General features: G+C 47.9%; 1 protein-coding gene across 1 annotated transcript in view; it reads left to right on the top strand.

Annotated features, from left to right (window-relative positions):
• COL22A1 (collagen type XXII alpha 1 chain) overlaps positions 1-25,062 on the top strand; it is a 310,719-nt gene extending 285,657 nt beyond the window's left edge. Inside the window, exons 50-65 of the mRNA XM_039526471.1 lie at positions 654-707; positions 2,201-2,254; positions 2,900-2,944; positions 4,934-4,987; positions 5,596-5,640; positions 7,303-7,356; positions 8,389-8,442; positions 11,908-11,961; positions 13,641-13,712; positions 15,503-15,538; positions 15,803-15,847; positions 16,161-16,340; positions 20,225-20,291; positions 21,861-22,043; positions 23,909-23,986; positions 24,657-25,062. Coding sequence (XP_039382405.1) covers positions 654-707; positions 2,201-2,254; positions 2,900-2,944; positions 4,934-4,987; positions 5,596-5,640; positions 7,303-7,356; positions 8,389-8,442; positions 11,908-11,961; positions 13,641-13,712; positions 15,503-15,538; positions 15,803-15,847; positions 16,161-16,340; positions 20,225-20,291; positions 21,861-22,043; positions 23,909-23,986; positions 24,657-24,844 — 1,263 coding nt within the window. The 3' untranslated portion in view covers positions 24,845-25,062. The remainder of the gene's footprint in view (positions 1-653; positions 708-2,200; positions 2,255-2,899; positions 2,945-4,933; positions 4,988-5,595; positions 5,641-7,302; positions 7,357-8,388; positions 8,443-11,907; positions 11,962-13,640; positions 13,713-15,502; positions 15,539-15,802; positions 15,848-16,160; positions 16,341-20,224; positions 20,292-21,860; positions 22,044-23,908; positions 23,987-24,656) is intronic.

Here is a 25,062-nt window from a genome sequence, read left to right as displayed (position 1 = left end):
ACCCTGTACAACAGGTTTGTGACCTCTCCCCACAATCCCCTTTTGGATCCGGACCCCCCACGGTTACACCACCATGAAATTTGAGATTTAAACATCTGAAAATGTGAAATTTACCAATTTTCAAATCCTAGGGCTTTGAAATTGACCATACATTACCATGAATTTGGTAGGGCCCTAGTTACGGTGATTCCACAGCTGGCCTGAGCAGCTTGCCTTGTTGCCAAAGACTTTATAATTAATAACGTTTCTCATAATATTTAACCTACGTTTTTCTTGCTGCAACCTGTGCCCGTGATGTCTTGTTCTGTCCATGTTGACGAATGATTCCAAGATTTGCCTTCTGCAGCATATGCTCCGAGATATTTCTCCCAGCAGTTCTAGTCTTCTCAGAGTTAGTTTGGGCACAATATTTTTCTAATTACTGTGTATTTTCTGGACTGTCAAACAATCTAAAATGTCTGACAATGTATGGCTTAGGAGGCTAATTAGACACAGAGGTTGGTGACTGCTTTTCTGAGATGAATTAATGTGAATGAATGCTAATAGGAATGAATGACAGAAAACGGTCACGTTGCCATCTGTGGTACTGCCTGTGTTGACAAGGATACACTACGAATGAGTAATTCATGTTCTTTCTGCTTTGTTTTATTCAGGGACCAGATGGCAAACCAGGACCTGCAGGACCCCCAGGAATGCCTGGGGATACAGTAAGCCATTGACCAGGGGGTTAACTTCTTTAGAGTGAGGCTGAACTGAAGCAAACATGATGTTTTCCCCCAAGCCCCTCAAGTGATATTTAAAATGCTATTCATGTTGAATAGGCCCTGCTGAAAACTCTTTGTTTCCTTTTCTTCTATGCAATCCAACCTTTCCAGAATTAGAACTCCTGATACAGCTGTGATGTGATGGGAAAACCCTTCAGTGAGCAGGTTTCTGCCCCACTCTTCTCCAAACTCAGTCCACATAAGTTACAGCAGGATAAATATCCTCCCTTCACGGGGTTTGGTTTTATTTACTGAAGGAACTTAAAATTCAACCGCATGAATCCAATCCAAGCTTTCTACTCAGGCTTGTCATCTCCTAAGGTTACTCTCAGACCTGCTCAGCCCACAGCCTAGGTTTGGATCTCAAGAGAGAACCTACCGTCTCTCTCATATCCATACAGGTAGTGACCCATGTGCAACGCTGAATCAGCAAAACACACGTAACATTTCCGAGCAGGATCATCACCTGCTGACACAGTGCTGAATAATAAGGGTGAAGGGCTAGTGACTCCACAAAGCCTGCGGGGGATTTCGTTATTGCTATCGGTTGTACAAGGAAAATGCTCAGATACTACCATGGTGGGTGGCAGTAAAATACCCTAGAGAGAGAGATTGATCTTAGCTTTTGAATCTGGTTGATCTTCATTGCAAAGTGAAACAGAAGATTCCTTGTTATGAATCAATGTCTCTCTTGTTTCCGAGAGGAGGCATCTTGGAGTAATACAGGTTGTTGAGTCAGAATAATGCAGCTGTGTGTAATTATGATGCATTTCTGGAACTGGATTGCTAACGAGCCTGTCGCCCCTTGGCCATTTCTTCAACTCTGGCCTTCATCAGTAGTGACCAAGTATTGCCCCTCTGATGGCTGTTGTGAGATGAGTTAGTCATAGCAGAGAAGCCAAGGACTGAGCTTTTCTTTCAGCCCTATCAGATGGTCAGGGTTGAAGCAATGTGTGACAGCCTGTGTGCTGTACAATCCCATGGATAAACAGGATTTCATTCACAGGGACAGTCGGCTAAACACCTTTCATAACCACCAATTTAATATATACAGACTGTAAAACATGCATTGACTGGCTTTTATATTAATGTCGATAGCACAGTGCTGGGCAGAGACTGACTATGTTGTTATCCACTTCTTCACAATTTACACTTTTGAGACCAAATCCAGCCCTCTCTTAAGTAGCTGCAATTCCCACTGAAGTCCATGAGAGTCGCATCTGTTTATCTTGGAGGCTGAATTTGGCCTTTTGGTGTCAATAACTGTGAATATAGCAAAGCAAACTTTGGTCCCGAAGGCAGTGGAAGTGTGAATGCATTAGAGACACGTTCATTTCTCCTCCCCTCCCAACTCAGGGTTTGGGAAGTGTTCTTCCTTGTGAAGCAGCATCTGAAAAGCTCGTCTGAACATTGCCACATCAATGGTCTCTTTACAGGGTAAAGATGGCCCGCCGGGTCCCCTGGGCCCACCAGGATTGCCTGGCCTTCAGGTAAGGGACAACTGCTTGCTATTGCTCATTCAATATGTTACACTTCCTGTAAGCAAGTGGACACAGCCAGTGCCATTTCTGAGCTGTCTTGGAGTGGATGTGAGATTTATATTGTCAACTTAACTCCAGATTCACTGGGCTCCATGCAGTGTGAGTTCTGGGTCGGGCACCTTCCAGCCAAGTGATAATTTCCGAAATAGATTTGTCTGTTCGTCCTGCCTGACTCTTATTTCCCTGGCAGAGATCTTCCCATAGAGGGCACCAATGTGAGATAATGCCTCCAAGCCTGGGGGCACAGATCATTGTATCTGCAATTCATACTACTACAGGGGATGGGATTTTGTTATGTTCTAGTGCCCAGAATGTAATGATCCCCCTGTATTGGAGAACAAGTGCAGGATCAGTTTAATATCTGGAACCCCATTGATCTGGCAACTGTGTGGATCTAGTGAGTCTTATCTATCTCTAATGTCTATGGGCCAGATCCTCTCCTGGTGTAAATCAGTGTAGGTATGGAAGTGAGAATGGGGCATCATGCAATGCACAGTGACCAAGCAGAGCAGTCATCCCAAGATTCACACTCACAGAGATGTACCCATCTTCTGTATAGCCCCCCTGGCCCCCTAATGGATGTTTCGCTTACAGGGCACTGACGGCAAGGATGGCAAGCCTGGATCTCCCGGGGAACCGGTAAGGATTCACGTTGTAAACATCCTCATTTCAAGCTGCCACAGTCAGGTTTTCAGAGCCCACCCCTGGCTATCGCTTTTGGACTCAGGAGAGTCCGTTTACATGCATCTCGTTCACACTGAACTGCCTTGAGCAATCTATTAGTGTGCAAATCTTAGCACCTTGAAAGGAGACCTGGCCGTTTACTCTGAGGGTATGTGTACACTGTGAACTAGGGGTGTGATCCCCAGCTCGAGGACACATAGCCAAGCTGCCATGCTAAGAATAGCTAAAAATATGACAAGTAGCTGCAGTGTCACGAGCTGCAGGAGAGGCTAATGTAGCTGCAGTATCACGCGCTGCAGGAGAGGCTAACGTAGCTGCAGTGTCACAAGCTGCAGGAGAGGATAATGTAGCTGCAGTGTCACGAGCTGCAGGAGAGGCTAACGTAGCTGCAGTATCACGAGCTGCAGGAGAGGCTAACGTAGCTGCAGTATCACGAGCTGCAGGAGAGGCTAACGTAGCTGCAGTATCACGCGCTGCAGGAGAGGCTAACGTAGCTGCAGTATCACGCGCTGCAGGAGAGGCTAACGTAGCTGCAGTATCACGAGCTGCAGGAGAGGCTAACGTAGCTGCAGTATCACGAGCTGCAGGAGAGGCTAACGTAGCTGCAGTGTCACGAGCTGCAGGAGAGGCTAACGTAGCTGCAGTGTCACGAGCTGCAGGAGAGGCTAACGTAGCTGCAGTGTCACGAGCTGCGGGAGAGGCTAACGTAGCTGCAGTGTCACGCGCTGCGGGAGAGGCTAACGTAGCTGCAGTGTCACGCGCTGCGGGAGAGGCTAACGTAGCTGCAGTATCACGCGCTGCGGGAGAGGCTAACGTAGCTGCAGTGTCACGAGCTGCGGGAGAGGCTAACGTAGCTGCAGTATCACACGCTGCAGGAGAGGCTAACGTAGCTGCAGTGTCACGAGCTGCGGGAGGGGCAGCTGCCCGGAGTACGCAGCTCGGGTCTCAGCGGGTACGTACTCAGAGTGGCTAGCTGCTCATGCTGCTGCAGGGACACTCTGTGTGTAGAGCATTAGCTCAATCAGAGCTAACATGGGCAGCTCTCCTGGAGCTGGGACTCACAGCTGCAGCTCAAAGCGTAGTCATCTCCATAGTGCTCCTGTAAATTCTAGAGAGACCCGGGTCCGTCGTGTAATACTAAACCTAGTGAGCCGGTTTTTGCGGATTATGGGGCAGGGAAGGGAGTAGGAAGTGCATCCTGAAATGCACTTGTTGGGTTGCAGAGTGACCATGCTCCTCCCTTCTTGGAGAGGAAGTTTTGTGTTTGATTTCCGCCCATTGTTCTTGTGCGCATGGGGAGGAAAAGGACCTGACCTGGAATTTTCCAGCCAAAAGGCTGTATTAATAAAATGGACAGGAAATAGCATTCCCCTAGCATATGCATATTACTCTGAGAACGCGCTTCCAGAATCTGTTGCCCCCATCTCTCTTCCTGTGATTTGCCCAAATATGGCAAGCTCTTTCCTTTCCATGACAGCGGACAAATACTCAGTATTAAGGTATTGTGTAGACTGAGCCACCTTTCAGAGTCAGATGCACGCAGTTGTGCATAAACAATTGCACGTGCCCAGTTTCTCTGTGAAAATACCCCTTTTATATGTACGCACCAGATAAGCATGCAACTGCGTGCAGCTAATTTTGAAAATCTGGTCCAGACAGGTACACCTGGCAACAGGCGTGGGCACATCTGCAACTTCCAAAGCCCACGTTTCTAAGAAGCAAGAAACAAGGGTGGGTTTACAAGGGTGGGTTTACAGCTGGGTGGAGGGTGCCTGAATGTCCTGTGTGTGGGAGCATCCCTATTGCATTCACATTTGAAGACTCGTCCCTAGAACCCTCCTTACAACTAATGGGAAAGAGCAGAATCCCTTTTCAGATGATGATGAGGCATATGCTGGCAATGACAGAACAATATCATAATCGGAATGTGCTTGTTTCCATTAGGGCAAACCAGGAGAACCTGGGCTCCCAGGCCAAGACGGAGCCAGAGGGTTACCGGTAGGTAATACGTCAGATGGTTTAATCCAGAAACTGTCTTATCCTTTACACTGGAAAATCTTTGGGTGGCGATGGCCTTTGCCTGTGTGTGTGCGCGCACAGCACCTAACACAAAAGAGTTGGCCTGGCTGAGACATCTAGGCATTTCCACAGCGTAAACGATAAAAAATAATCCAAGAAATCAAACAGGATATTTCTGGATCTTTTGCCCGCAGAATTATCAGGAGCAGATTGTGAAGGTCTTTTGCCTGGAGATCAGGATGTAAGAAGCCTTCCACCCTCCAGGTGCCCCACATGCCAGGGCTGCTCACTGCTGTAGGCCATGCATCCTGGGGATGGGGAGAGGGGAGGCCATGGCCCCACCCTTTCCCCTACACACTGTGGGCCAGGCACAGCAGGAAGAGCTGCTGCACCACCATAGGCTCCCCTGCACCCTGTACTGCTAAGGAGAGGGATGGTGCCTCCCTGGGATACAATTCCACACTGACCAGGGCCTGTTAATCTAACCAGAGAGGTTTTAAGGGCAGCCACTGTGCACACACCATTCAGCCAAGCTCTTCCCAAAGGTCCATGCATCTGGCTGTTTTCAATGTCACTCTCTTCTGCAGGGCTTCAAAGGGCACAGAGGAGATGCAGGTCCCCCAGGCTCCAGGGTAAGTAACATGAACCTCTCTGTGTGTGCTGTAGAAGGAGATGGGTAAGTCAGCCTTAAAGGGGCTCCCCAAAACTGAAAGAGAACATTTTTACAGGCCTTTTTAACGTGATGTTCACGAGTTGCTGTGACCTTGTGGGCCCGGCCATTCTGGCTGCCTTGCAGCGGGTGGCAGAGCACAGGGTGGACCCAGCTGTATGCTGCCTGACGCAGCTGGGGAGAGTCAGTGGCATTACTGGCAGCCTCCTTTTCTGGACTCCCAGCTAACATTAGTGATGGTGTATTGAGTGGTCACTGATGGATTAGTGCAGCACATCTCATGCCCCTTCCATGATGTCCCTTTGCATGTCAGTTTCACAGCACACCTCCCTGTGTACCGCTGTGAAAGCCACAGCACATAGTTCACAAGTGCAGGCCAGGGGACCAGGAAACTTACGGTGCAGGCTGTACCAATATCAAATCACACACCACCAAGCATTAGAAATGCAGGATGAATTCAAAGATGAGGAGAATGGGCATGAATAATAGAGCTTTTTGGCTCACTCACCTCCTGATCAGAAAATCCTGGCCTCATTCTCAGCTCTGATGTTGCAGGGATTCCCGCTATAAGAGGTGTCATCCTGCAGATGAGATGGAAAACTCAGCTTTCTTCTGCCGAACTCTGGCTCTTCAGGAAAATAAATGATGGTCCAGTGGCACATTGCAGGAGGACTGGCAGAGAGACCCAGTGACCTCCTCTCCAAAACAGTTTTTCCATGAAGAGTGCATAATGTGTCTTCACAGTCACTGCACTCTCAATAGCTAAGGTATTAAGAACATAAGAACGGCCATACTGGGTCAGACCAAAGGTCCATCCAGCCCAGTATCCTGTCTTCCAACAGTGGCCAATGCCAGGTTCCCCAGAAGGAGTGAACCTAACAGGTAATGATCAAGCGATCTCTCTCCTGCCATCCATCTCCATCCTCTGACAAAAAGAGTCTAGGGACACCATTCCTTACCCATCCTGGCTAATAGCCATTCATGGACTTAACCGCCATGAATTTATCTAGTTCTCTTTTAAACCCTGTTATAGTCCTAGCCTTCACAACATCCTCAGGCAAGGAGTTCCACAGGTAGACTGTGTGAGGAAGAACTTCCTTTTATTTGTTTTAAATCTGCTGCCCATTAATTTCATTTGGTGTCCCCTAGTTCTTGTATTATGGGAACAAGTAAATAACTTTTCCTTATTCACTTTCTCCACATCACTCATGATTTTATATCCCTCTATCATATCCCCCCTTAGTCTCCTCTTTTCCAAGCTGTACAGTCCTAGCCTCTTTAAACACTTCTCATATGGGACCCGTTCCAAACCCCTAATCATTTTAGTTGCCCTTTTCTGAACTTTTTCTAATGCCAGTAGATCTTTTTACTGGAAAGGGCTGCGCTACCTTGCATATGAAAGGTGCTCCTGGCACTTGTTTTAAGCAGCACATCAAGTTTTAACCACATTGCTCCCATTGGCATTAAAGCAAGATGCATGACATGTGTCACCCCATAGAGACTGCAAGCATCAATCCAGCACTGCAGAATCCCTACACCGTCCAGAGGCGCGTTACTAGCCAGCATATCTCTAATGTGTCCGATGCACTGAATTCATCACTACTTCCTTTGCTTTGTGTTCCAGGGAGAACCAGGCGTGACCGGTCCTGCTGGTCGGGAGGGCCCACCGGGGAAGGATGTAAGTGTACTCTTGGAGCAGCAAGCAAACCTCTGCCCTTCGATGAGTTGACTTGTTTCACAGTAAACAAAGAAACTGTACTAAAGGGTGAATGCTTGGGGTGACGCACAGGGAACTGTTTGGGCAAAGCTTGTTAGGAGAGGAACTTTAGGGCCTTTGTCCCTGCTCAACCTGCTGACACTTAAACGTTCGCTGTGTCTTTGGAATATGAGTAGGAACTGCATTGTTTGAGTCCTGAATTGTACAGCAGATCCGATGTCTCTATGATCCCTGGCCCTGATTCTGTCGTGCTTATTCCCACTGAGCCGTACTTTCCTCTGCCTAGTTCCCCTGGGCCTGAGTCTGTCGCACCTCATCCTGAGCAGCATCTTACTCCACAAACAGCCCAACTGGAATCAGTGAGATTGCCTGCAGAGCAAGGCACTACTCAGAAGGAATCAGGGTAGCAGAATCAGGTCCTAGGATATCATTAGTGTCAGTGCAGTAACAGAACGAAACCCTGGTGAGCATCCTGTGTACTGTATGATCCTGGAGAGGCCACTGAGGGATGGACCAGATGACCTGGGTCACTGGGAAATGGTTTCGACTGCACCCCCTTTTAGTCACTGGAAAATGTTGCCTGCCGAACTGTGGAGTTTGTCCTAGAAGGCAGAGAATGAAAAGGTCTGGCAGAGCAGGAATTGGAGCTGTGTCAAGGTGCAGAGCAAGAGTCTGTCCCAGAGAAACATCTTACCTGCCTCATCTTCAAAATAACAACATGTCAATAAGCCAATATAGTCAGAATCTAAGCTTGGCCGGCAAATACTCAGGATAATCGACTTGACCTACAGACACGCTTTTTGAAATCCAGCATGCCGGTCTTCCCTCCAGCAGAGCCAGAACCTCCTCACAGAACTTTTCTGTGTGTCATTTTCTTCCCAGTTGAGGAGCAGTAGGAGTTAAGCCAGAGCTGTGTTTTATTTCCAGAAGATGATCTCATTGCCTTTGCTTCGGTGTTTTCCACTCAGTGAAATGATTTCTCTTTTCTTCCAGGGTGATACAGGCCCCACAGGACCTCAAGGTCCTCGAGGACTCAGAGGCCAGCCAGTGAGTTTCCTCTCCAAACAAGCAGCCTTTGAAGGATGGATTCTCGGTTGTAGGGGTGTCACAAAATCCAGAGCTCTGGTTTGGAACCAGAATCCCACAAAAGACTCAGGTGGCATTTGGCCAGAATGTTTGACTTTCTTTAGGAAAGGAAGAGCTGAGTGATGTTTCACGGGCAGGTGGTGACCAGTAGTGTCTAGGAGCAGGTGACTCTGTAGGAGCAGGCAACTCTGTAGAAGCAGAATGCTATAGTAGTTTCTGCTATGAACTGGGTATCAGGAGCTCCTGACTTCTAGACTTGGCTCTAACACTTGACTTCCTATGTAACCCTAGGTGACGGTCCTCAAAAGTGTTGTTAATTTTGGGTGCCACCTTCTTTTGAGTGCCCAACTTGAGCCTGATTGTGATACTTGTGAACAAGCTGTTTATTTCCCGTGGAAACGAATACATTTTGGAGAGAAGATGCCCTGTCCTTATCGAAAACACGCAGAAAGTCCATTTTTAATAGGTTTTCAGTGCAGAAAAGTCATGTGGATGAAATTTCATGAAGTGTCATTTGGGATGGTTGATGCATCACTCCTATTGCTTTATTGTATTTTAAAAATCAACTTTCTCCAAACATGAATACAAAGTAGACTGTCCAGACCTGAGCACAAACCTAAAGGATTCAGCCGATTCTTTCCTCCATGGGAAAGCAGGCTACTGAAACAGAGATTCTGAGACCTGGGCTATAATCCAAACAAAATGCTGACTTAGGCAGCAATGCCAGGAACTGGAACACCGGGGCTTTAGGAGCAGGGAGCCGAGGGGGTTAAGTGAGACTACAGTAACGTATGCAGAGCCCTTGTGTCTGCTTTGTAATTTATCCTGTCATGCCATGCATGCCTGACAGTGCTGGTGTCTCTCACTAATGCGTCTTGGCCTGGGCGCTTGCAATATGTAAAAAGGCTCGAGGAGAGAAATCATAAAAAATAAATTTATTATAGGTCCTAGTTGAGCCAGATACCCTTTGAGAGGCTACGGATGAGTCTGTGAGAGGTGGGAGGGAAAAGCAACACCCCCTCTTGTTCCTTTTGTGCTTCCTATCCTCTGCAGTACAAATAATCCAAAGTACTGCATAAGAAACACGTTCTGAGTATTACAAGTAACAGGGCACTTTGCATGGGCTATTTCAGTTAAACATGAAGTATCCGTGCAAAATGCAGTAGGAGGGAATGGGGACTAGTCTTTATCAGCTCTTTTGATTTGCAAACTGCCTGATTCTCCATACATGCAAACGCTGGTGCTCTCCATTCTCCCTGTGGTGGGACCTTCCCATCTTTAGCGGATGGTGTCAGAGACAGAGATGTGGGCTGTCGTTCCAATTGGTTGGAGCCAGAGTCAGCTCTAGTGGTTGGAGCTGGAGTCAGAAGTCAGGAATCGGTGCCGAGGGCCAGGACTGGGTTACCTGGAGTGAGGCAAGGCTGGAGCAGGGCTGGGTACAAGCAGGAGCTTTGAGCAGCTGTGTGCATTGAGCAGCCGCTGAACTGCTGTTGCCACTAGGCTTATGAGCCAGTCTGCTGATTCTTCCCACCAATCAGACGGTGTAGCCAATCAGGCAGCCTGCTACAGGCCAGATACGCTCATTAGGATGCCCAGAACCTGGCTGTGCTGCAGGCCCTGATTCCTGACACATGGTGCAGATGAGCTTAGAAGATCACCTGTATACTGGGTGTTGAGGGCTTTGATCAGTGCCTAGGTATTACAGTCTGAGCATTGTATAAAAACCCCAGATAGGTGGTTGTAAGGAACCTCTGGCTCCTGGGATCTCCCCTTCATTTCCTGCTTGATGAGTTATTCAGAAAGGATTCCCATTTCTTGGCAGCTACCAGTGTAAACATCTCCTAGTGAGAACTAAAGCAATGCAGTTGTTCCCTTGTTGGGAGCTCCATCTTCCTTGGGAGTTGGCATGAAATCTCAGAGTACCTGGATTTTAGATAGGGGCCCAGATCTCCAGGTCTGGATGAGCTGTGAGCTGCCTTTCCATTCTCCTGATTCTGGAGTCAGTCAGGAACTGAAACAGCCCTGGGCTTAACCTAGAGCATCTTAAGGGCTGCTCTAAATTACATTGGCTAGATTGGCTTCCCAAAGATCACTTTTCTGGCTGAGTATCACTGGGGTGTATCATGCTCTGGATCTGCCCCCTCCTATGCCTATGCCTGAATGAGGTGCAATAAAGGCCAGCCCAGCAATCCAGCTTTACAATACCCAGGGATTCCCCTTGCATGAGGGTACTGCCCTGCTGTCCATTTCAGCTCTCTGTCCCCTCAGTGCCAGCAGAGGTGGGTGTGGGGACCAGGATGTTACCCACTCTTTCAAATACTTCCCAGAGAGGAGGAGAGGCCCTTCTTTTCTCCAGCGGGATGGTGTTTCTGTCAGGGAGGATATGAGACCAGGGTGCTGATTAGGGCTGGTTGGGAATTTTTTGATGAAACATTTTTTCACTGAAAGATGCTGATTAGATGAAATGCAGATTTTGTTTCTCGAAATACCTGACTCTGAAAAGGTTTAGGAAGAAAACATTTTTTGGTTGTTGAAACATCCTGTGTTGAGATTGTTGAACCAGAGAGTTTGGGGGGGCGGGTTAATTGAAACTTTTCATTTCAAAATGTTACTAAATTTACACTAAAAAAGGAAAATAGCTTAAAATTGAAACAAAATGTTTCAATTGACCCTAACTAATTTTGGGGGTGAATTTTTGGTTTGCAACAATTTTTGGCACTTGAACCTTTTCATCAGAGCAGAGGCCAAACTCCCTTATCTCTGAAGTTACATTCTGCTCCTCCTGGAAGTTCTCCTTGATGGATGTGAAATATTGGGAGAAGCTTTTCTTACTCTCCATCCTGAACCAACTCATGTGCCATTTTGCTGCACACTGTTGAACGGCTGCTGAATTTTCGTCCAGAGGTGGCTGCTTTTCAGCGGTGGCCAAAGTGATCTCTGAGTGGAGAATGTCGGACCTGAGTCTTTACACGTTGATCCCAGAGGAGAATTGTGCTTGTGGTTTGTAAAGTCTGAGCACCAGGATGAGAGGTATCGTATAAGCATTCCTCATCCGTACTATTCAAGGTGGCAACATAAGATTGACAGGCACTCACATGCCTCTCTGTGGTTACTACCTGTTATCACCAATGAATGAGTTGTACTCTCTTTTTAACCATTTATTAGGCTTTAGCCAGTAGACATATACTATTGCCTATTACAAGAATTCTGTCCTAATCAGGCTAAGGGTTACATCTAGCCACTTGACCAGAGTTATCTAATGTGTCCATCACCATAGTATCAGGGCACCACATTAGAGGCTGGGTGCCAGTGTCCTGGAGGCAGTGGGAAAGAGCCTGCACTCTCCGGGAAAAATGCATAGCCACAAAGAAGCTCTGAGCTGTATCCTTTTTTATGCCAAATCTGTTCTTTTTCCCCGCAATCCAGGGCAAGAATGGCTCACCCGGAACCCCAGGGGAAGCTGGCCTTGCAGGTAACCCAGTAAGTACCTCAGCCGTGTACACCCACAGCGAGCCAGGGACGTTGAGACTGTTACGGGGACAATTTATAACCCAGCGCAGAGAGGAGAGTTACATGCCACATCCTTAAAAATGTATTAAATCCTGCCCAGTGGATGGCCTCTCAGAGGGGCGATGTGCAGCCCCCCTCAGAGTGCAACACGGAGGCTGAGAGGCCTAGAGGAGCTGGCAGCAGCCTCTGCAGAGAGGGAAGAGTAGCATTAGAGCAACTCACCCGAGGCATTCTGGAAAACAGCAGGCTACAGTTTAAAGCAAGGTCACAGAAGGGGACGGACCTCACAGATGCCAGTTTGTATGTGAGACCAGCCTGCGAGCACTGAGGTGCAAGAAGGCCTCTGAGGAAGCTTTTCTTTGTTCTGTTCCCCAAAGTTGCTCTTGGGTTCAGCAGTTAGTTATAGTAAAGCATTATGCTCAGCCCCTGTAATGAAATGCAGGCCAGTTCCCCTCATGGTCAGTGCGGATCCTGTATCCTAATGTCACGGCTCACTGGGATTTCAGGTTCAGATAAAGGCTGAGAGTGTAACCAGTAGGAGTCAGGACCTCCCCCTCAGTTCAATGGTGCTTCCTTTGTCTTTCAAACATTGTAGCTTCCATGAGTAGAGATGAGGGGAGAGAGAGAATTTGTGGTGTGTGTGTTCTCCATTCTTATCCCATTCTCCCCTCTTTGAGGATTATCTCCAGCTGGGGTTCAGGCACAGCCTGTCTGTTTCCATGGGACCTTCAGCTGTTTCCATTGCCAATATGTAAAGTTCTCACCCACACTCATCTTCCTGACAAAGAATAACTGTTTAACTAGGTGATAGTGCCCTTGACTTTGTCAATACTTGGCTGGGGTGTCAGTGTGGCTTTTGTCTCTGAAGAATTAGTTTGGGCCTGTCTTTCTAAATTTAGTAATGCCATACAACAGAATCTTATAACTTTACATATGTTGTTACCACACATATTGTATCATGACGATAATGTTCAGCAGATTATGAGTTTTCAAACGATACCTCACAAGACATACTTTGTACAAAGTTTATCATGGTCTTGTAAAAAGGATGAACATAGTACATACTGCCACAAGGTCCATCAGTGGCTGTTGGTGAAGATGGTCGGGGATGCAACCCCATGGATATCCCTAAACCTCCAAATGCCAGTAGCTGGGACTGGATGGTTCAATAACTGCCCTGTTCTGTTCATTCTCTCAGAAGTATGTGGCACTGGCCACTGTTGGCAGACAGGATATTGGGCTAGATGGACCATTGGTCTGACCTAGTATGGCCATTCTTATGTTCTTAACAATGACACAGTATTGCTCAGCATGATTGGCTTTGGTCTCATTGATATTATCCCCCTTCCCTAACATCAGTAAAATGATCCTTACTCCCCAACACAGCAGGCTGCACCCACAGCAAGCTTAGAGCAGGAGGTGTCTCCTCCTGTGGGCCCAGGCATAGCTTATTTCCAATTCTCCAGGAACTCAGACTAATGTCCTTAGCAGTGCACTGTGCGGTGACAAATCTAGTGTTTCAGGACATGGTTTTAAGAAGAAACAGGAGGGGAAGATGAGGATTAAAGTCTCTCGATACACGAAGGCTTTTCAGAAGAGGTGATGGGGGAAGGAGCTGCTGGTGTTTATGTTTCATTTTGCTTCCTAAGGGTCCAAAAGGAAACAAAGGAGAAAATGGCAGCCCTGGACTTCCTGGCTTCATTGGGCCCCGAGGCCCTCCAGTAAGTATCTGGTTGGTGATGAAAAGCAGCCCTTAGTCACCCACTACCTGGTTTTGACTCTTGAACCTGGAGGAAGGAGGGACAAAATGTCACTTTGTCAAAAACACAGGCGAGAGCCTTGTGTATCCAGATAACCCCCAAATAGCCCACTCTCTATTCCAGGGGGCCCAGTGTATTATTTCCAAAGAGAACTATATTCTTTTCCATCGCTTCCAGAAGGAGGATAATCTCACTTGTAGCAAGGACACCTATCATAAGGCCCTGTATATGGATGTGGCATTCACAAAGGGGTTATGCACAGCGTGAGTTTGGGGTAGTCACATCACTCACTAGAGCATTCTGCATGGGCCATGGGTATTACAGAAGAGCTACATCACGAATGTGTTAGAGCGATTAACAATACTCAGACTAATTCTTGTATTCCTTTACCTAAGGCTAAAGTCCCTAGGTACCTTGAGACCAACTGTCTAAGGCTCAGCGATAGAGGTACATTGCACCTCATCCTTAAAATATCTCCCCAAATTATCTAACACCTTTTCTAGCAATAAAAATATCACAACCTTAAAATCCAGTGTCTTGGGCCCTTCCAGGCCTAGAGGCAAATGTCTGATCCCATTGAGAAGCTGGGAATCTCCCCTTCCCAGTTAGTTAATGTTTTTCTTTCCAACCCTGCAGTGACACAAGGTAACAGACTTTAATGACACTAGTGCAGAACTGAATCTTCCATAGCCTGAGTCTTAAGTTGGAGTCATTTTTTTAGTGGAAAGTAAGAGAAGGAAGAAACATGTTCCCTTGCAAGTTTGTTTTTAAAAAAAATAATAAAGTGGCTGTTTAAAGCTGCTATGGAGTTTTGGCATGTTGGAATAAGTCCCAGTTTTGGTTTGGTTGGCAGGCGATGTGACCCTCAGCATGTGATTGGTTGCACTGATATGTAATAAATATACCACATGCCTGTGCAATTGATTACATGTGCTTCCAGTTCATCAGAGGTATATCAATTACACACACACACAAACACACTATAAATATAATAAGGGGGGGGTGGGTTCAAGGGTTGTAGGTCTACACATCATTTGACCTATGGATGTTACAGACAAGTACTTTTCTAGTTCCATTAGCTGTGAGAGATGTGCTCAGAATTTAGCAATGGCCAGTGTTATGCTGGTGTTGCCTTTTCAGTCCTGTGCTTCAGTGCTGCAGTAGTAGATCCCGCAGAGAATGCTAAAATAGAGAAATGATGACACTCTTTTTATTCTAATATGGTATATGCAGAAGAGAAGAGCGGTAAATGGAGAGTGCTTTATTGAAACCCAACCGAGCTAACTGAGAATTCAGTAAACTAACTCAAGAAAACGTATGAGAGGCTGTTGAGACATTCAGAATCAGAGTGAATTGTATGGCACCAAAAGCCAGAAACCCCTGTTAACAATACCTCCATCTCAACATCTTTGCTCGGCCTATAGGAATGACTGACCGTTCCTCTACATTTAGGAACGTTCACACAGTGTGCAGGATATTTGGAGATACACTTTGACCATAGGAACTCTCTTTAGTTTGTGTTGACTCATCTCAGTCCTGCCTCACCAATTTGGAATATGACACTTGGCGACAGAGTATCAGAGATCCATTTTCTGCTTGACTCAACATTATCCAGTCCAAATAGTGCAAGTGAAACCACCTCACTTCTGAGATAAGGATCAGGACTGGTAGTTTGTGTCTGACGTCAGACTGCCCACGTTGTTGTGATGTTGTCAGTGTTGTGAGTTATGTACTTACCTTATGTCTCTTAGGGTGACTCGGGAGAGAAGGGGCCCCCAGGAAAAGAGGTGAGTTCAGTTCCCACCTGGTTCAGAGCACGGATGGTGTCTAAGTTTGGTGGTAATCTCAGGCACGCTTACTGGGGTTGCGTTATTTTGTTCTCGAGTTACTGGTTTGAAAACATTAAATAAATCTAGAGCACCCAGGGAATTGTGGCATATACAGAACTTCATTTTCCTGAGGGCCTGTGCACCATCCCAAGGGGAAGCATCCTGTCATTAACGCTGTACATGAATAGCTCTTGCATACTCATGCCTATTATTTCATTCCAGGGCACAGCCGGGAAACCAGGCAACCATGGACCCAAAGGAGACAGGGTGTGTTGAGAAGTGTTATTAGCATTACTGATTGTGCTAAAATAATTTAAAAAATTAGATGGTTGTCGTCCAAGTGCAGCCTATTGGCTAAGTGCAGCCCACAGAGGTCTACAGTGCTGCCTCGGGCCACTGCATCGTTAATCCTTCTATATCAGTAACACTTTGTAATGTACCTGAGGCTTTACTCAGTATATTTGCCCATTTCTGTGGACAGAAGTGCTCCTCTATGCTCAGTAACCACACTGTGTTTCATTAGGCTGGGGGAGAAGGGACATGTTCTTCTCTGTATTGATATGCTGGTTTTATCTCATAGGGAGATCCTGGCATCAAAGGTGACACAGGCCCGCAGGGAGAAAAAGGCCTGCCTGGGGATCCTGGCATACCTGGCCATAAAGGCCACACTGGATTGATGGGTCCCCAAGGACCACCAGGAGACAGTGGGCCAGCTGGACCTCCAGGCCCCCCAGGACAGCCAGGCTTCCCTGGGCCCAGGGTAAGAGTGGCAGCCGTGAACTTCCAAAGAGTCTTATAGAAACACTCCCTTAATGTCATGAGCACAGCCCGACATTATTGCCTAGCTGCCTATGAGGTGCCTCAGTTTATCCTGCAATGCTGTCAACAGGTGCTTCCTGTGTTATGTACGCATGCAGTGCATGTACGGCATGACTACCTGCTGTTGCTCTGAATCCCCTGCGCTCAAAGGAGAGATGCTGCATCTCCGTGGGAAGGGAGAGGAAAGTCTCCCGCTAAACAATATTTGAATTAAATGGCTGTCACTAACCATAGCGTTTTTCAACTGAGACATGAAACTGAGATCTTGGACACCCTGAGGTCATTAAAATTCCCATGCTATTTTTTGCAAAAATAGAGGGAGTTAATTCAGGGAGTGTTGGCAAATTTCAGTTTGGGAAAGAAAAAAATGCTGGCCTAAAGCTCCTGATGGGAGATGGATAAGATCTCCCTCACTTCCTATACTAAACTGCTGCATAGCCTCACTGTGGGGTGTTTAACAAGTGCCCTGTTCCACCCCAGCGGTGGATGCATTATATTGGCAAGTTGAGTGATTCATTTCTGGTCAAAGCTCTTTAGGATCCTTCAGGTTGAAATTTGGTGTTTAAATAGAAGATATTGTCAGACAGGAAAATGCATGTGGCACTCTGGTCCACCAGCTTTTATTTAAACAATGAGTTCAGTGTGATTAAAAGAGTAGATATTTACACTAAGTAAGATAAAAATAAATGAAGAATATCAAACCTCATGCTTCAGGGACCCCTTCGCGGGATCCCAGAGCGCGGGCTCCAGCCCAAGCCTGAATATCTACACTGCAATCTTACAGCCCGATAGCCTGAGCCCTGTGAACCCGAGTCACTTGACATGGGCCAGCCCTGGATGTTTGACCGCATTGTAGACATATCCCTGTGTGTCTAGAGTCAGGAAGAAACTCCCCACATCAGCATGTTACAGCCTGATTGTCCACACAGGGCTTTACACCTTCCTCTGGTGGTGGCCGGTCTCAGAGCGAGGTATTGTGATAGGCGGCCCTACCCATTTACCCTAACTGTGAGCTCAGCTGTAAGGAGTGGAAGTTCTTGAGATGTCAGAATAACCTATCACAACAAATGTGTGAAAGTCCAACCCAAAAGGCCTCCTGGTCTGACTCAAGGACTGAGTTAAGATCATGCCTGGTAAACAAGAAGAGTGTGAGATCGAAAATCAGTGAACCAAAATTGGTATGTGGGATATTAGACCTGATTAATGGGCAAAATAATGAGAGGATGTGGGCTATTCTGCCCATCACTCCCTTTTCGGGTTCTTAAAGAAAGGCTTTTGGAGAAAAATTAGCTATTGGAGTGAACTTCACCATTGTGGCTGCCAACCCGCTCCCCGCACTATCCTCTGGAATCCCGGACCAGACCACCTTCATCCAAATCCCAAAAGATGTCCTGACCAGACCAAGCCAGAGAGGGGGACCCAGGGGACATCCTCGGCTAAATCCCAAAGACAACCTGGGGTGTGAGACTCCATCTCACGCCCTAATGTATCCTTTGCCTTCCCTAACTTATTTCTTCTCTTTCCTGTCTCTCGCCGCCTTTTCCTTCTGTCTAATAAGAGTCTGGCCTAGCTGGCCAAGACTGTATTGTTTGCAACACTGCTGGAAGCCCCATCACCAGAAAGAGGCAATGTCCTAAACAGCCCAATGCAGGTACAACTTTGCCAGGTCTTGGCATCAGGAGCGGCACCAGAGTTTCTGGCACCCTAGGCAGAATTCGGGGGGCGGCATTTTGTGTGCTCCCCACAGGGTGCGTGGGAGCTTCCGGTTCCACTCCCATCGTGCCGCCGAAGAAGGCCCCTCCGCTGAAATGCCGCAGGTGACAGCGGCAGTCATTGAGCTGCTCAATTGCCTGCCGCTGTTTTCCGCGGCACGTCAGCAGAAGGTCCTTCTTCGGCGGCGCGACGGGAGTGGAACCGGAAGCTCCCGTGGGGAGCGCACGAAATGCCGCCCCCCCAAATCCTGGCGCCCTAGGTGACCGCCTAGGGTCGCCTAATGGAAGCGCCGGCCCTGCTTGGCATGGCTGAGAAGACCATGTGCTGTGCCTGTGTTTTTTTCCAGAAGTGAGATTGCAAGTGAAAGTCAACATCCGCTAAAGGAACAAAGGATGTTGTTAAAATGAAAGCCTGACTTAATCCTTTACATTTCAAATGCTGTAACTGTTTTTCCTTCTTCTGTAGCTTTAATAAAAGGTGAAAAGGATTTTAAATGGTGTATTTATCATGGTAATAAGCAGGCTTGAGGTGTCTGTATGTCAAGCCACAAACCTTGTTTAACGCTGTTTAATATTGAACAGTGTCTGGGTTATGTTAACACCTTTGGCCCATATATTCCATCTAAATACAACGGAGGATACTGGACTACAGAGACCCTTGATATATTCCTGGATATATTATTGGAACCCAGCTCATCAAAATTCATAAGATCATATTATATTTGAATAATTTGATTTGGGTAACAAAGAGAACTCTCTACTAATCTAAAGGGCCTGTGGGCTCAGTGTTTAGAAGGGTGAAGACAAATATTTGATAGTAGTAAAGCAGATTAAATGTTTTGAGAAATTAATTCTACCTTGAGGCTTTTACCTCTTAAGATTGAAAGTGAAATTGTCCCTCACGTAAAGAACAGGTCCATTTTAGACAAAGCACATCTTTGCCCAGCCACATGGAAGACACATGATGAAACATAGTAATGAGTTATGAATAAATAAAACAATTAAAAGTAATGAACTTAAGAAAAAGTTCTAACAAAACAATCCACAATTCCTTTTCGGGGCTTAGGAAGTGATCTCTAAATTTTGAAAAATATTTTCTGAATCCCATCAGCAAGAGGCGTTCTAAGTGTATGGTGATTAAAATGAGGTCATTTCTGTTGATACTGATGGACAAAGTCTTTACATTATGCTAAACCCGCAGCTGGAGATAGGCAGCAAAGGGGCCAAATAGTCCATATTTGGGCAAGATTTTTTTTAATTAAAAAATTGTAATAACATGAATATTTTAAAAAATGTTTCATGGGTGCTACAATCAATAATGAAAAATAAGAACTTTAGTCTCAGAAGGGTCATAAAGCTTTTTATAAAACTGATGTACAGCACAGATATACAATGTTGTACCCTGAAATGCATCCACTTCAATGCAACAGCTGTTGAACAGCACACGTCACCAGCACAAAAGAGCAGGGGGCAGGAAGTGAAAAAGACTGCTACTGCAGTGGGGAATTTAGGCAGGTCGTACATAATTACTCACTCTGTACAATTTAGAAATCGCTTTCAAATTTCATCTGGCCAGAAATCAAAAAGAAATTGAAGCCAGGAAGAAACTGTGACTTGCTTTCTGGGTGGAGTTTCATGTGAACATTCTAGTTAGTTCCATTCCACATGAGGTCAGGATGCTACACTATCATTCTGTGTTAATGTTTATAACACACAAGTCTAAATACTGGGTTTTATTGCTCCCTTGGGTGCAGGAGGGTCGCTCAGGGCACACACCTTTGGGGCAGCTCCTTCTCTAGGAAGATTCACATTTAGGAAGGTGGCAGTATTTTCACTATGGTCTTCCTATGGGTCCCACTAGTGGGAGGCAGTTTTAATCTCTGCCTGATGCTCCTGGTGGTGGGCGTTGACCTGGAGATGCATTGAACCAATGAATCCAGTCCTGGGCTTCCCAGCAGGGTGGGAATTGTAGGCAGGTTGTGCCCCTGTGAGTTTCCCTTCCTGCAGGCAGGTTCTTCATCACTGGCGACTCAAGCCTACTGTGGCTTCTCCAGTAATCCCCAGGTGAAGGTTCTTGCTGTGATTATCACCAGGCTCTCACTCTTCTCCCTAGGGGGACTCTCCATCGCTGGAGACTCTGAGACGGCTCATCCAAGAGGAGTTAGGAAAGCAGCTAGATGGTACGTGTCGATACCGGGCAAGCCACCGAAACATCTGAGGTTCCAGAAGAGGCTTTGTACAGCCCCCGAGCATGTGATTTGTGTCCCCAACTTTCCCAGCTGTTAAAGGGCAACTTTGAGATGGGAGCAACTTGGGGAAAGGAGACGTGTGATGTGAAATGGCCTTGGCCAGCATTCTTCTAGTTGCTGTATTGAAGGTGCTTGTGTTAGTACAAGGGCTTTCTCCCTCCCAGCCCACGTTCTCCTTCTGTCCCATTGGGCACAAAGCCTGTGCTTATCCCATCACAGCCCGTTGCCAGGGAAATGACTATGATGTCACAAACCCAGCCTTGTGAGGTCACTGTGGGATCACGTGGGGAGAGAAGATAGGTCGGGAGGGAGCAGCAACATTATTTTGGGGCAAATTCCTGGAAGAAAGCACAGGGGCTGAGTGAAAAGGCTGTGGGCTCAGGTTAATGTGCTGGTGGCATCCGGATCACAACTGGGTGGGAGAAGGAACAGCAGATGCAGCCCGCTGCTTCATGCAGCGTATATGAACTGAGGGCAGAACTACAGCCCATGCCTCAGCCACTCCCCCAACCTGCCCACAAACCTCCACCATGCTCCAGCACCAAGGGTCACTGCAAAGCTTGGCTCCATGCCACACAATGGGGTGAAGAGTCCCATTGCATGGACTCTCTCCTGTCTGCCCTCCCCACAAACCCTGGAGCAGCGGGAACAGGGCATTTTTTTTTCTGCATTTTGCTCCGTTCAGTGCCGGTGGGCAGGATTTGCCTCCATGTTAGTTAATGGTCACCGTGAAAGGAAAAGATTCAATTATTCTTTTACATGCTTTAACACTTCTAGTGGTTTAAAAGACTTCCCTGGCGTGAAAGTCCCTTCTCTTCGGGGTCAGTTAATGGAAGTCTGAGCTCCTGCCCTTCGCTCCTGTGAGAGTTTTTTGTCATGAGTTTAGTATGTTTGGGGGGCTTCTGGAATCTGGCAGCTGCCATCCCAGTGTGTGGAGAAAGTGCTGGCACAGGGAAATGGTGGAGTCCCACTTTCTGTCTACACAGCCCTTTAGTCAGGGCCAAGGTGCCTGTCTCGGGCCTGGCTGCCTCAGAAAGAAAAGAAATCCCCTCTCCCTAGAATGAACCATGTCACCTGCCTTATCTCACGCGCTGTGATAGGATACTAGTAACGAGATCTTCCTTTCAGTGGGGAAATGATCACAGCGCTACTCATCCCGGCTGGGTAACAATGCAGCCAAGGGAAAGGAAATAACCAGTCCAAGAAGCCAGTAGGACAAGGAGCCATGCGATGGGGGAGAGGAAGGAAAAGTCTGAGAGAGAGTTTCAGAAAAAGTTCTTAACTGCAGGAGCAACTGCGTAGTAGGTTAAACTGGTGTAGGCTGTGGGGGAGGCACCATCATGGCTGGTGCTGAAGAACTGTGTGGGGAAGGCAGGGTAAGTCGCCTGTTAAGTGCTAAGAGTTGGGCTGGGAAAACACGGTCTTTCGTTGGCCCTTGATCCCTTGTCTCGCAGAGGAGAGACTTTCTAACCTAACAAAAGTACCTCTGTCCATTTTCAGCAAAACTAGCCTATCTCATGGCTCAGATGCAGCCAGCACACGTAAAAGCACCCCAAGGCAGGCCGGGGCCTCCGGGGTCTCCCGGTAAGGAAGGACTCCCAGGAAGACCTGGCCCTCCAGGAGAGCCCGGCCGACCTGGACAGACAGGGTCTGAAGGGCCATCAGGACCAGTGGGTCCAAAAGGTGAGTGAATCAGTGGGGGAGCCTGGATGCTGAGAGGTACCTGTTCCAAACCCTGTGTGTTCTGAGCCCCCGGGGGTTCCTACACGTTCAGTATGTTCACTGTAGCAGGGATAAATGGAACAGCGAGAACTGAGTGTGACAATGTGGGACTGTTCTTAATGTTTCCTCTGAATACTGTGTGGGTGCCTCAGTTTCCCCTATGCATTTCTTAAGTCTCCAATGTGCATAAATGGCCGACACTCTATCTTCTGGCAACAAATGGCCGGGGCCCTTCCCCCCCTGCAAGGGGACGGCTAAAGGTGAACAAAGAGATCAGGTGACCTCCTGGCCCGGGAAAGGAACTCAGCAGAGAAGGAGCGGCTGAAGGGGGTTTCAGTTGGGAGCTGGCTGGGGACGGGAAGTGAGGGCAGATGGGGTTGTCTGGCTCACTGGGCCCCAGAATGGACCCAGCAGAGGGGTCCCGTTCTCTGTACCTACAAGCTCTGTTTTAGACCGTGTTCCTGTCATCTCATAAACCTCTGTTTTACTGGCTGGCTAAGAGTCACGTCTGACTGTGAAGCGAAGTGGGGGTGCAGGACCCTCTGGCTTCCCCAGGACCCCGCCTGGGCGGACTTGCTGTGGGAAGTGCACGGAGGGGCAGAGGATGCTGAATGCTCCAAGGTCAGACTCAGGAGGTGAAGCCGTGTGAGCTTCTTGCCCTGAAGACAGTCTGCTCCAAGGGAGAGGAGGCTCCCCAAAGTCCTGACTGGCTTTGTGGGGAGCAGTTCCAGAGCATCGCCCGGGGACTCCATGACACTGCTTTGTTCTGCTGATTTTAAAAACAGACTTTTTTCATTTTTCAGTATCGGCAGTGGACTCTTTGTATCAACTTTTTTTGCTTCGTTTCACAAACTGTGACTCAGAAATGTTCGGCGTAAAGTATGTCTTGAGAATTTGGACAGAGCTCTCCCTCGTTTCAGTATCCCAGCACGGTGTCGTGCTATTGCTTTGGGATGACTCTGCTTTGCTCAGAGCAACGAAACGGCAGCAGGTCCAGAGCGGCCGTTAGGTCAGATAAACAATGACTGGAGCCTGCCAGGGTCGCTGTGGACCCCACTCTGACCCTCATCCCGCCAAACACTTAAGAGCATGAGTAACGTTAACCTTTGGAGTACTCTCATTGCTGTCAGTGGGACAATCCCCATGCTTAAAACGAAGTGTGTACTTAAGTGTGCTTTGCTGGACCAGGGCCTGAGCACATTGCAGAACCGGGCCCTGCATGCGTAGGCTGGGATGTAAACATCATGTTATTGTGACATGAGCAATTTGCACCACAGGCCGCACTTTTATAAAAGTGGCCACCCCCGTAGGGCTGCTTTGTGCCGTTTAGGCCTGATGCACGGGGGAGGGAGACCGTTGGCATGGTTCAGCCCGCTCATCCCTTGCAGCTGGCCTGCTTTATGGCCCTGCTAGATGATGAGCTGGGGACCATTGCCCTGCCTTTCCACCTCTCTGCCTCACCTCATCTCAGGCAACGGGGGCCCCCAAGAGCACTTGTCAGGAGCAGACCCTGGTCTGCCCAAGCAGAGCGGTGGTGAATGTGGCTGAGCTTTGCACAGGGCCTACGAAGAATGCGGGAGAGGCTCCTGGAGCTCTCCGGCCAGTCACAGTCTGAGCTGGCTAGGCGCTTATCCCAGCGGATACCATATATCAGCTAGGAACAGGGGGGCAAAGGTGTTCCCACAGCAGCATTTTACAGTGTCTCTAACAGTAATATGTATTTGTATTACAGTGGGGCCTCATGCCTCCAGTCAGGATTGGTGATCCTTTGTGGCATCTTTATGCTTGTGCAGCTCACACTGACCCATTTGGATTTTATCCTCCAGGTGAAAGAGGTGTGAAGGGTGAGAGAGGAGATCCTGGTGTTGGTCAGAGGGGTGAAATTGGTCCTCCAGGAATTCCAGGTGGGTTGTTTGTTAATACTGCCAGGAGCATTGTGCCTCCTGGAATAGGCTAATTGCCAACACTCCCAAACTTAGTGACACCAGGAGTAGTGTTGCGAACATGCCAGCAGCCGGAGTGCCACACCTCCTTTGCAGATACTTGTATTGATCCATTTCTAGCTGAACCAAACCCACAGATTCAAGCAGCCTCAGACACCGGGAAAGCCCCGAGCCAAACATTGTGGTTCAAGCGCACAACCGTGACACGCTGTCATTGTTGATAGATAAACAGCATTTGCTAGTCATAATACCAGTGATTGATCCGACCTTCTCTTCACCCTGCAGCTGCAGGGAGAAGGCGGCATGGGCTGTGTTTTATGACTCCAGGTGCCACATTTGGCAGCCAGGCCCCACATTGTGCTCCCTGTGTTACAGCAGCTGTGTCCTGAGGTGTGTCTGCTTCTGGTACTGCCAGGCGGGGAAATGTTCAGGGAGGGAAGTGAGCATTGCTACGAGCGACATGTGGGAAGTGCCTCAGACTGGGCATGGCCCAGAGAGATGGGGCTGAGCCAAACACCTCCGCACTTGGCAGTTCACCTCCAGATCCCAGCATGGCTGCCAGGCACCTCTGGTGTGGTGTGGCCTTGCTGAGTCGTCCCCTGGGAATAATGGTCCTTTGTTTTCATTCCAGGCCTCCCAGGGGAACCTGGCTATGGCAAAGATGGGATGCCAGGAGCACCAGGCCCACAAGGGGAAGCTGGAGTGCCAGGCCTCATGGGCCCACAGGGACCTCCAGGAGCCAGTGGACAGTGCGATCCCTCTCAGTGTGCTTACTATGCAAGTCTGGCCGCCCGGCCTGGCAATGTCAAAGGGCCTTAGCCAGCCCTGGGGACTCTCCCCGGACTGGTTTCTGAAACTTGAATTCAACACGCCTACCAGGAGCTCTTGGGTTGTTCCCTAGCTGCGTTTCTTTATGGGAGGCCTTTGAGATGATCAAAGCCAACGAATGCTGCCGGTCGGTCAGATTATTATTAATTATTATTTTTATTATTTTGTTGTTGATGTGAGAAATGTGTTTGGTTTTGTTCTCTCTAACA

Source organism: Mauremys reevesii, linkage group 2 (genome assembly GCF_016161935.1).
Source record: "Mauremys reevesii isolate NIE-2019 linkage group 2, ASM1616193v1, whole genome shotgun sequence".
Lineage (NCBI taxonomy): Eukaryota > Metazoa > Chordata > Testudines > Geoemydidae > Mauremys > Mauremys reevesii.
The sequence above is the reverse complement of the archived record's forward strand: the minus strand, read 5'-3'. Positions and strand labels throughout refer to the sequence as shown.